Source organism: Haplochromis burtoni, unplaced genomic scaffold (genome assembly GCF_018398535.1).
Source record: "Haplochromis burtoni strain Fernald_Lab_line unplaced genomic scaffold, NCSU_Asbu1 Contig_417, whole genome shotgun sequence".
NCBI lineage: Eukaryota > Metazoa > Chordata > Actinopteri > Cichliformes > Cichlidae > Haplochromis > Haplochromis burtoni.
The window spans coordinates 355,172-367,042 of record NW_024582778.1 but is presented as its reverse complement, the minus strand read 5'-3'; the positions used below and the strand labels follow the sequence as shown (position 1 = coordinate 367,042).

General features: G+C 39.9%; 1 protein-coding gene across 1 annotated transcript; it reads left to right on the top strand.

The window, feature by feature from the left end:
* The first annotated feature begins 2,818 nt into the window (after nucleotides 1-2,818).
* On the top strand, nucleotides 2,819-9,871 carry dhrs13b.2 (dehydrogenase/reductase (SDR family) member 13b.2). Its single transcript, XM_005944704.3, has 8 exons — nucleotides 2,819-3,332; nucleotides 3,454-3,627; nucleotides 3,699-3,974; nucleotides 4,123-4,452; nucleotides 6,588-6,935; nucleotides 7,012-7,101; nucleotides 7,236-7,255; nucleotides 7,367-9,871. The coding sequence occupies exons 1-8, from the start codon at nucleotides 3,287-3,289 to the stop codon at nucleotides 7,379-7,381; spliced, it is 1,299 nt and encodes a 432-aa protein (XP_005944766.1). The 5' UTR covers nucleotides 2,819-3,286; the 3' UTR covers nucleotides 7,382-9,871.
* Nucleotides 9,872-11,871: the final 2,000 nt, after the last annotated feature.

The window sequence follows — 11,871 nt, the reverse complement described above, 5'->3', positions numbered from 1 at the left end:
CTGATTTTTCACATGTGATAGCAGAACTGAATTGGGCATGCACAGGATGAGTCACATCATTTGAAACTTAGCCCTGATTGGAGAAATTGGAAGTGTTACAACTGACCCACGTTACAACTATCCCCGGTCTCCCCTACTGGAGGACAGACCCGTGTGGAACGGTGGGCCTAGCCTGCTGTGCGATGTTTCCACCAGCCGTCCACGCCCTGTAGTTCCCCTTTCGTGGCGTCGTCGCGTTTTCGACTCCGTACACGCCCTCTCTCATCCAGGCATCGGGGCCTCGGTCAAGCTGGTCAGCTCTAGGTTCATTTGGCCGGGCCTTCGTAAATCGGTGAAAGACTGGGCAGCTGCTGTCGTGTTTTTAATAAAACATCAATAGTAGTGAGCAAGCTTCTTTGTTTTAACGTGGCTCACATCCATGCATGTAAAACAACACACCACCTGTTGGTTCAGGTGGTGTGTTGTTGTCATCACACTGTCCTTCCGATGGTCCCATTGTCTTTTGAGTGTACAGTAAACTCCTCCGATTTCTCCTTAATATCAGTCCATCTTCAGTTTTCACATTGTATGTCATTATATTGAAGGATTCCCGCCTCTCAATTTCAAGTTTGGCTATTTGTTCGTTTTTCATCTGCAGGACTTTCTCCAGGTGTGTTAGAAAGCTGCTTTGAGGCTTCCTTTGTCTGACTTTCTACTTCCTCTTGTTTTTCTTTTAACTCTTTTACTAGTTTGTTATTGTCCAAGTCCTTTCCCAAAAGAAAATCTGACAGTTCATTATTTTTCATTATCAATGTGCTTTTCTCCATAATGACCCTGTCCTTTTGCTCTTCAAAATCCTCTGCTTTTTTTTGCCATGTTTTAATTTCAGCTTTTAATTTCTCTTCTAGTGCCTCCACTGTTTTAAGTCTGTCTCTACATTGAAACAGCGTGCTAGCCTCTTCAAGATATTCTGATGTCCTTTTTTCAAAGTTGACCCTCTCTTCTTTGAGCTGGTCCTGGACTCTAAGCTCATTTTTTATCTGTTCTGAAAAAGGAAAATGCTTATTAACTTGTAAAATAAAAACATGATGCATTTAAGGTTATCCTGTTTGGTTTTTGTTTAGGAAGAGAATTTGTTCCACTGTGCGATGGCCGAGTCTGTTTCTTTTCTTGGAGATAATTTCTCCTGCCTTAGAGAAAATCCTCTCACATGGAACAGAAGAGGTTGTAAACTGAAAGCGAAACAACTTAGCTTGGGTGCTCCAACATTCTGAAGAAGCAACTGCTATCCCAATTGGAGATCGATGATGTACAACACAAATGCTATGGCAACGACAGGGCCAGGACATCATGTCAGGGGGGAGATATTATCACCCTCATCCCATATTGGAACCAAGCCCCAAGTACAACTAATTCGATGAAGGTGTTGAGTGCTAGAGAGAGAAGATTGTGGCTAAGCTGCGGCTGATTATCAAGTCTATAACGTTCAACTTTCAACGTAATCTTTGAAGGACTACTAAAGGATGTGAATACAGCGTTACAGACAAACTGAAACCAACCAGCTGGTCTAAACCACAGCAGCAGTGATCACTGAGATGCTTTGCTAAAAGATGAACAACCACAAGAAGCAGTGCCCTCCATGGAGAAGGCGGCCAAAATCAGGGCAGTGTGGAGGGAAGTTAGCCCTCCACAGAGCTGCAGAAAGGAGTGTCTAAGAAGTACAGAAGTGGCTTGGAAACTGCCAAGCAAAGAATCACAACCATGGCCAGATATATACCAGAGAGATAGAAGGCAGGAGAATAAACCAGCTGTACTCCACTGAACCATGGTTCAGTGGAGTACAGCTGGTTTATTACATTATTACATTATTACAGTTCCCTCTCAATGGCAGGGAAACCATATGACAATGGCCCACCAAGGCAACATTTGGTGGAAGCACTGGAAGACCATATGGAAGAAGGATGCAACCTTCTTCATCCTAGTGGAGCTAGGACAGCACCCTCCCTGAACAGGATCCTGTAACTGTCACAATTCAGTTAAGATTAATTCAGTTAAGTTCAGGTAACAAGGGGATGAAATTCAGAAATTTCAAGTTATTATCCAAGTTAAACCTATTTAAACTGGTTTAACTTGGATACGACCACCTGAGTATTCTGTGAAGATGATATTGAAATCTGGATCTTCTGCTTTTTCCACACTATTTCCACATTATTGCAATCTCTTTATGAAATGGAGCTAGTTACAGTCCACTGGGATTCAATAAAGCAATCAAGTATGGGATATTTGTTTGGACTCTGTTGTTGTCAGGGAATACTGTATCCACAAATGTAAATATTTTAAAACCAAACAGTGAAAAACTGATTGCTTAATGAATTTAAATTCTTGAGTAAATTGCTAAAACTTGCAAGTGATAGGAAAGCCCTTACTTTAGAATAGAATAGAATAGAATAGAATAATCCTTTAATTGTCCCAGAAGGGGAAATTTGGTTGTAACAGCAGCAAGAAAAACACATACTGTATACAAACAAATAGGACACACAGGACACAGAACAGAAGCATACACATTTTGTTTTACATATTTACATCATGGACAATAGTTACCAAAAACAGAGTACTGTACAGTTATTAACATTAAATAAAAATAAATACAGAAGTTGCTTTACCTGGCCATTTTAAATTAATTTGAGACAAGTTCCTGCTTTCTGATAGTTTATAACTTTGTTTTAGCTTCTTAAACACACAGTTTTTACACATGATTTTTATTTGATGAATACTCTAAGTTTCTTGTCTGTTTCTTGTGCTATTGTTCATGAATAAAGTTTTTTGTAAAAAAAAACAAAAAAAAAAAAAACCTTCCTGTGCTGTGGCTGTGGATGTGCTCTGGTGCACTCACAGCAACACCTCAGGTCAAAGGCAGTACTACGAGTTTGATGGCGTAAAAAAAATGGAAGCATAACCTACAGTTGACTCGTTGAGACGTGTGGAGAAACCTCTGTAGAAATACAACTGTGGGCATGATTATGGATATTGTGTGAGTAACTTGTCACACAGTAGTGCGCACTGGACACAGCTTACTACTAAACAAAACAATAACTAGGGGTTTTAACGTTGAAACTAGTGCAATTTAACGGCGAATATTATTATAATTTCATATTTTCCCTCTTACTTTGTGTGCTGCTTGTCACGTGATCGGAGCGTCTGCAAAGCCAGTTTTTTTTCCTTGAAAATGAAAGTGAAAGTATCCGGAGAAACTTCGAGTGGCAACCGAACTAAAGGGGATTTTCTGCGGGGTCACCAATGAAGAATCATGGGTTTAATCTTAAATATCCTTATTTACTTGTATCTAAGTGCAGGTGAGTTATTGTGCAAGGCTTTGTCACCGCGTTTTTAGAGCTAGTGTGGACGCTACACTCGACTGCATGAATGGAATCATATGCTTAATGATGATTTTGTGCATATGTCTGTGTGATTTAGGTGTGTGGAGTATCCAGAACCCGTGGCTGCCCTGTCAGTTCACTGACGAACATGTGTTTACTAATAATGAGGGGCACACTGAGACTCGACTCATCCACAGAGAGGCTATGCTGCAATTTGGTCAGAAAGAAGATGCTCCTGTTAACCCAAACGCCATCACTTTATTAATCACTGGTGAGTTACTGCAGGCTGCATGAGGAGAAGGCTGAAAGACATTTGATTTGACTGCATGTGTCCTATTCTAGGATCAAAGTTGGACCTGAGGCGGTATGTGGAGGGGGTGGAGGAAGAGCAGCTGGAGTGTGAGCTACGCAGATACAGCACAGAGGGCATTTATGTCCGCTGGCCTGTCATGGGCGCCCTAGAGTACAACCGCTGGTTCCTCTGTACCCTCAGACACAGCAGGGGCCTCTTTACAGTCACTGGTTTCCTCAGGCACCCCTCTGACCAGCCTCCCCCAGGAGAGCAGGACTACCGCAAATGGCCCCCCATCCCTGACAAAGAGGTTCTCACCACCACAGGTAAACTCACCATATGAGGATTTCAGAATCAGAAAAATATATCTATCATATGATACTTATTGTTGATGATGCATGTGTAGTTATGGGACATGGTGGGCCACTTGTTTTGAGAAATTTGTGCAGACAGTCACCAGATCTGTTTCCACAGTCGCCATGGCCATCAAAACAAAGACTCCTTCAGTGAAAGCAGGCCTGATGTCCCAGCAAAAGCTCCACTGCCAGTTTGACGTTGACCACAAGGGTGCCAACATCACTGTGGAGTGGCACTGGCAGCACCGGGGAGAGAGGAATAAACTCTTCAGCTACACCAGCCGCACCGGGCACACCCAGGGGAGCGGTGTTGGGCTGAAGGCTCTGGCGACTGGCGATGCCACCTACACCCTCCCCCTGTCTAAGATGAGCAGTGAAGGGACTTACATTTGTTCAGTGTCAGTGAATCCACTGTTTGGCAGTGTGGACATAAATCTGCACATCGAAGGTGAGGAAATCAGATGACACAAAGTACTAATACTAATTCTGCCTGTTACATTAGTTAAACTGAAAAATGGATTATAAAGGGGACTGATTCTGTTTTGTTTTTTTAGTTTTTCTGTCATACTGTTCCATATTAAACATGGTCAGATTTTCAGATTTTCATAACAAGTATCCATATCTAGACTTTAAACAGTTTTTCTACTTTTAGATCTGTATGAAGTCAGTGAGAGTGGATATCCCTAATGTGGTTGTAAGGAGAGAAGCCCAACCCATCCACTGTTTTAATCTTTTGTTCATAAGGTCCAACCAATCAGAAGAAACTTGGTGTAAAGGGGGAGGAGTTAGCGCTGAAGAGCAATTTCAAGACCCAGTTAAATCAAGATTATTTTGAACTGTGCATCATGTAAAGCTGCTCTACTGTACAGCAAGAATGAAACAAATGGGGCTGGAAATTAGTTTAATGGGTTCCCTTTAGTTAGGGATAATGGGCACTTGAATGGACAGTGGACCCTGAGAACTTTTAATGAGCCTCAGCTGAGATTTCATCTACTTTCATTTCATGCTCTTCACAGCTGACACCACCAGCTCCTTTCAGTGCTTCATGCTCAGGCAGCATATTACCTGCCCTTCTAGGTCCTGACTTCATCCAAACATTGCCTAGCGTTGTTTGACATAAGGTCAGCTAGGCAAAGACTCTAATCGGCCACTGGAAATGTGAAGAAGAGCTTTGAAGAAGAAGTTTTAAAAAATACAGTTAAAACTGTATTTTTATAAATGTTATAGTTGTCCTGCTGATAAATGGTAAATGGCCTGCATTTGTATAGCGCTTTTCTAGTCCTAAGGACCCCAAAGCGCTTTACACTACATTCAGTCATTCACCCATTCACACACACTTTCACACACTGGTGATAGCAAGCTACATTGTAGCCACAGCTGCCCTGGGGCGCACTGACAGAGAACAGCTGCCGGACACAGTCTCTGACCACCACCAGTAGGCAAACACGGGGTTAGTATCTTGCCCAAGGATATTTGGCATGCAGCCAGGAGGCAGCCTGGGATCGAACCACCGACCTTCTGATTAGTGGCTGACCTGCTCTGCGAGAACTCCCCCATAGCCATTCATGCTACAACAATAAAATAGCAAATAAACAATTAAATGACAGAAAAGTTACTGTATTTTTACTGTCTGCTCTAGAAATGTCAGCTTTTTTAAAAAACAAAACAATGCTTCTAGAGTAAAATAAATAATAAAAATAGGAAATTTAACTTTCTGCCTTATAATTATAGGGCACTACAGGTAAGGAGCTACCAGAGTTTTCTGTAATGTTACACTTTTTAAAAAAAAAACTTAAGCCAAAAAAGTTGCGCTAACAGATTAATGTAGTTTATTACAGCAGTATGTTGTATGTCTCATGTAGAACAACAGAGATGTATTGTTGAAGTTAAACTCATTTACACTGATAGAAATGGTAATTTAACTGGTCCAGCTCGCTTAAGATCAAAGTGGGCCCTATGTGGCTCAGTAAGTTGTGTCTTACTGTCAACTTTTACAAATATTCAGAAATTTCAAATGTCTCCAATTCAAATGATCATCAGGGATCACAAACACTTTTCCTTATGATGGCCCTATGACAGCTATCCAGCCCCCCAGTTTATCCTTCATTGCTCCTTCACAGAGACCACACCTCTTGGCTACTACAACATATAATCACTGAGTTATTCTTCTCTAACTCCAACTGAGTTACACATTGTTCTCATTCATTTGTTATATTGTTAGCTTGAAATTAAAGCAGTGGCTTCCTGTGTCAGTTATATTCACAGCAACAGTCAGTTCAAGCTGCACTTGGTGACAGTGGGGAGGAAGAACTCCCTTTTAACAGGAAGAAACCTCCTGCAGAACCAGGCTCAGGGAGGGGCGGCCATCTGCTGCAACCGGTTGGGGTGAGGGAAGGAAGACAGGATAGACGACATGCTGTGGAAGAGAGACAGAGATTAATAACAATTATCCATCCATCCCTCCATGATGGTTAATGAAATTCACGTGTGATTTTTTTAATGTTTCCATCACTTAGAACACAGAAGCTGTGGATTCATACATTTGGGATAACTTTTTACATTTTCCAATCTTTCTCTCCTAAGAGCCTCCTCGTGTCTCCCTTAATGTGGGACCCACCTTCTCACTGCAGGAGGGCCAGGAGCAGAAAGTTGTGTGTGAGGCAAACAGCTATTACCCCCTGGATGTGGAGATAGTTTGGTACGAGCAGGACCCGGCAGCGTCAGGCCAGAGGGTTGGTGCTCCTCTGCCCAAGGTACTGGATAACATCCTACTGTCCAGCCACAAACATAACCAGGACAGGACCTACTCGCTGTCAGCTTTCTTCTACCTCAAGGCTTCGCTCAGGCAGTCTGGCAAACAGTTTACTTGCAGTGTCTCTCATCACTCCCTGAAAGTGCCCATCAAAAAGAGCTTCATTCTGAATGTGGAAGGTGAGAGACGTCTCAGTGTAATACTGTAAACTATCAGTAGGGAGCAGCAGAGTCTCATGTGTGTTATCTGTTTCAGAGCCAGGGAGCTGGATGTTTAACATTGTTCTTGGTTTGATTGTGATCCTGTTGGTCATCCTGTTTGTAATGCTGCGCTACCTGCACTTAGGTGAGTGATATAAACAGGCCGCAAACCCACCAGCGCTTCCTGGAAACATATACAGCTTACATGTGTTAGCTGTTTGTGGAGCTACATGAGGTGTTGATGTCCTAAAGAGTAATTCTCATTTATTTTCTCCACAGTAAGGAAAAGGGCAGTAGAGGTAAGATTATATTATTTAAAAAATGCATTTGATGTAATGACACCAGTCACAATGATATTTAATTACGTTTGTTTTCAATGATGTGTGTGTTTTTGTGCCTGTCACGAGCAGAAGAAGCCATACTGAGCAGCGCTGATGGCCTGAGCAGAGCATCACACCCATCAGTGAGAACAGCAGCACCCCCCCATCTTTTTTTTTTAATTTTAGAAATGCTGAAATGCTTGATTTTAGTTTTTAGGTGTATTTGGGTTTCTGTGAAACTGATTGTTTTTGTGTTGCACTGATTTAAGTTTAATTTCAAGGACTCTGAAAGTCTGATTGTTTTGTAGTAAAATATGGTTTCTTTGGCCAAGAGTAAACCATGTCCATACAACCTAAGTCTGCCCTAATAGACATGCCTGCTGTGCATTTCCTCCTATTTGTAATTAACTGGGTTTGCTTCGGTATCAGTGTGTTCTTGTGTTTATTAGAATCCTGAGAGAGTCCTATTCATTTTCCTGTTTTCTTCTTACTATAATATTAATCTAAATGCCTTTTCTTTTACCCCAGGAACAACAAATTAGCAGGACAGCACTGCTGCTAGGCAATGGCTATATTCACATGTTTATTCATGTGAATCATCATCCACTAAGAGACACCTTAAGCCTATTATTATCAGGCTTAAAGTTGTTTGGCGCAACCCACAGACTGTATGTAAAAGATGGATGTAGCCACAGTGATCTCACCCAGTAGTTTCTGGATTCCTCACTTTGAAGGTTAAGCTTTGGGATTTTGGACGATACCAGGCTGTCTTTTAGGAGCAGTAAGAGACAATATTTGATGATGGGGATAGATTGTAGATATTAGCTAGCTAACTTGGTTAGCAAGCAATATTCATTAAATTAAGTATCTGCTAAATGGGGGCTTCAGTTCTGGAGAGTGAAATTCCAGTATTTTTACAAACTTTTTGAACATGCCAAACTACACAGCAGGTTATATTATTTGTCGGACAATTATATTACAAATATAACATCCCTAACTTAAACCTTACTTGTGTCCAAATAGATGAGTTATAGAAAAATATGACACATTACATGACATTAAGAGAAGGAAAGGTCGAAACTATCCATAGAGGAGACTTTCCTATACCAGTCTGTAAACATGCTTTTTAACATGGAAATCTATGGGGATTGATTTGTTTTTTTTAGCAAACCTTAATTGGCCAATAGTGGAACTGCAGCTTTTTTATTTTTTTATTTTTTTTACTCTTGAAGGACTGTTGCTTGGTCTGAACTGCTTTTTAGAGACTGGTCTTAACGAAACCCATTTTATCAATTGGGATCAGGGGTGGTAAAGAACAGCTGGAGCAACCACTCAATGTTCATAATGCAGCAATCACATTTTGAAGGTGCCTTGTGGTGTTTTAGACCACTTAAAGTGCTGCAGAGAAAGGTTTTCTGAACAAATTTGAACACGTTCATGATCTTCAGGTGTGTGTGTTTTTTTTTTCAAACAAACAAATCAAATCCATGCTCCGATAAAGAAATGAAAATGTTTTGTTCGATTTTGTGGAATTACAGAATAGTTTTGATTAAAAACACTGAAGATAACTGGAGTGTTTGTTATTTACAAGAAAAGTGTACCAGGCACTTGGAATAACTGCGTATCTGTAGCGATTCTACTGCTGAAAACCTGTTGAATAATGGGAATAAATGAGAATGATGACCACTAACTTAATAGCTTATGGAGTTTATATTATGAAACATTTTTGCACTATCTTGGCAGCACATGGTTAAATAATAAAATGTTTTGGAATTAAAATGTATTTTCTGAATATTTTGGACTTGGAGCACTCACTTACTCAACAATGAGAGTGTTTCATCAGATTCCTCAGGTTGATGTGTGCTGCTGAATGCTAAATAGTTGCTGCAGTCTTGTAATGCAAATAGACAGTTTTTCAATTTTCTATGTTGGCTTTCTTACTTGTTCAATCATAGTTTATGAAAACCAGATTAACTCTGTTGCAGAAAACAATTTTTACATTTGTTTTTGCATCATTTTGCAGCTGGGACTTTTCGGTTGAACCCAAATGTATTCTTAAAAATGTAATTAAACACATTTTAAAAGAATTTTTAAAAGAAAGAACAAGAGAGGGCAATTGCTAAATTCTTTTGTGGGAAAATCTAACTTTTGCTTATTTATGTGATTGTTTTGTAGATGCATTTCAATGTTCCTCTCATACTTACCTTACAGATCTTATAGCATTGCTTTAGAAAAGTTGTCTTCATGTTTATTTAAAAAAAAAAAACAACTTTACTATTAATGTCTAAGTTCCTCTGCTTTTCAGTTGTATGAGCAGAATGTTGTATGTGTGAAATGAGAATTGACTTTTTATTTGCAGTGTAACATATTGTTGACTTAAACACACACATGCCACATCCCAACTTGTGACATGGATCTCCTGCTTTCATCTTGCTCATGGGAGCCCAATTGGGGTCTCTGAGCCCTTCCTTTATAAAATACATGACTTGTGCATTAATTTTTGAAACCAAGCACACCATTGTTTTTCTTGTGACATTACCAATAAGTTTGATGTGTCACATGGCCCTCTTCCTATTGAAAAAACAAAAGTTGTATCCAAGATGGCTGACTTCTAAATGGCCACCATGGTCACCACCCATCTTGAGGAGTTTGCTCCCTCACATATACTAATGTGCCACAAACAGGACTTTAATATCACCAACCATTCCCATTTTATTACGGTGTATCCATATAAATGGCCCACCCTGTATATTCATACACATTCACACTCTTGCAGACTGGAGGAGCCAGGAATCGCACTACTAATCTTCCGATCAGTAGGTGACCAGCTCTACCTCCTGAGCTACAGCCACCCAGTGATAAGCATGAGTAGGTGACTAGGTTTTGGATAAAGTGTACACTCACAAACCTGTCAAACCTGCATTTGAAATGTTGTCTATCATAGCAGTATACTATTGCAACATGGCATTTGGGTCTTCTAACTAAAATAAGAAAATAGGAACATAAATAGTGCCATCATTGCCAAACCTGGCCCACATCTGGTTGGCATACACTTCGCCATGACATAGTGTGGAAAATACAGTATGTCAGGTATAGGGAAAAAAGTCTTAACAACTACATGAGAAAGATGTAGCTATATTTGTAAGTAAAGTTCAATTAGTGAGAAATCATCTATATTGTTAAAGTCTGTTTCATGGCACAGTGTTGTTTAAATGGACATTCATGAACTGCAGGACTGAGAAAAAGAATTTCAGAAGAATAATGGTGTTATCACATCCGTTTTGATGTTTTAGACTGTTTTTACAGCACAAACACACACACACACACAAAAAAGAAAAAAACCCCACAGCTGCAGAATTATTAAAGAAAGAAATATTCAATCCAAACATCATCTTGCAGACTCATTGCATCCACCTTTTTACCCAAGACTTCCAAATTCTGGGTTTCGAAAAAACAAAACAAAAAAAACAAGTACTTGAAAATTCAGCAGCTCTTGATGATTTTTGTGATTGTGGACAGAGGTCTTTTCCATAGACTCACATGTATTTGTGTGCATACACACGTGTATTTATATGTCCACATACGACAGGGGAGGAATGTAAGTTTTGTTTTTCATATAAAATCTGTGTATTTGTAATCTTCTTTGAACATTGTCTCTCGTTACAGACATGCACTCAGTACAATAAAAAAAAAAGGTGCTTGTAAAACTTGCTGACCCTCTCTGCTTGTATATGTCAGCCATCAGCTTTGATGTGCACTGATGAAGAGGAACATATAGGATGGAGTCCACAGAGACCATTTGCAGGGATAAACTGGACTTAACTTCGATTGATACGAGATGTGGGTTTGTGTGCGCGCTGCCTGCCTGCCTCTGGTGCCCTAAGGGATAAAAGTGTGTGTGTGTGTGTGTGTGGCCCAGGGTTTGATCACAAATGTTTAGGAGAGACAAACACATTAAAGCAAATTTAAAGCTGTCTAAGATGTGCCACAGGCAAAAGGGAGGAAAGGAAAGAAAATTAATTAAAAAAAATATAACAGACTTCGCTTTTCATATTCTTTGAAGTAATGCCATGTGACAAACGAGAGCAGAGCAAAAACACAGCCATTAAAAATTACAGACAAACCAGACAAAGGCTATCAATCTCAGGATAAATGATGACCAGATACCATCAAGATTTCATGATAAGAGGGATGATATGCTTACACATATACGTCATGTTTGAAAAAAACAAACAAAAACAAAACGTTATCAGTGCTGCAGTGTTTTTTTAAGTAAAACCACAGTTCACATAAATCCTGCTCCTACCTTCTCCATTCTGATTTTATCAGTTGTCTCCTTGTGAGATGTATTCTGTCTGTTCACAGGTGTGAGAGTCTGCTAGTCTGTGTCATAACCACAACCAACAGCCAACCAAACTTGATTTATCACTCAAGTGAAAAAGACACTTTCAAAATACTTTTTTCACACCATGGATTGTAAAAAATATACACATGGCATTAAACCTTAATTTTATGCCACTTTATGTAAGAAATGTATAATATAATACAGTGTTTCCCAACCATTGTGCCACAGCACATAGGTGTGCCACGAGCAA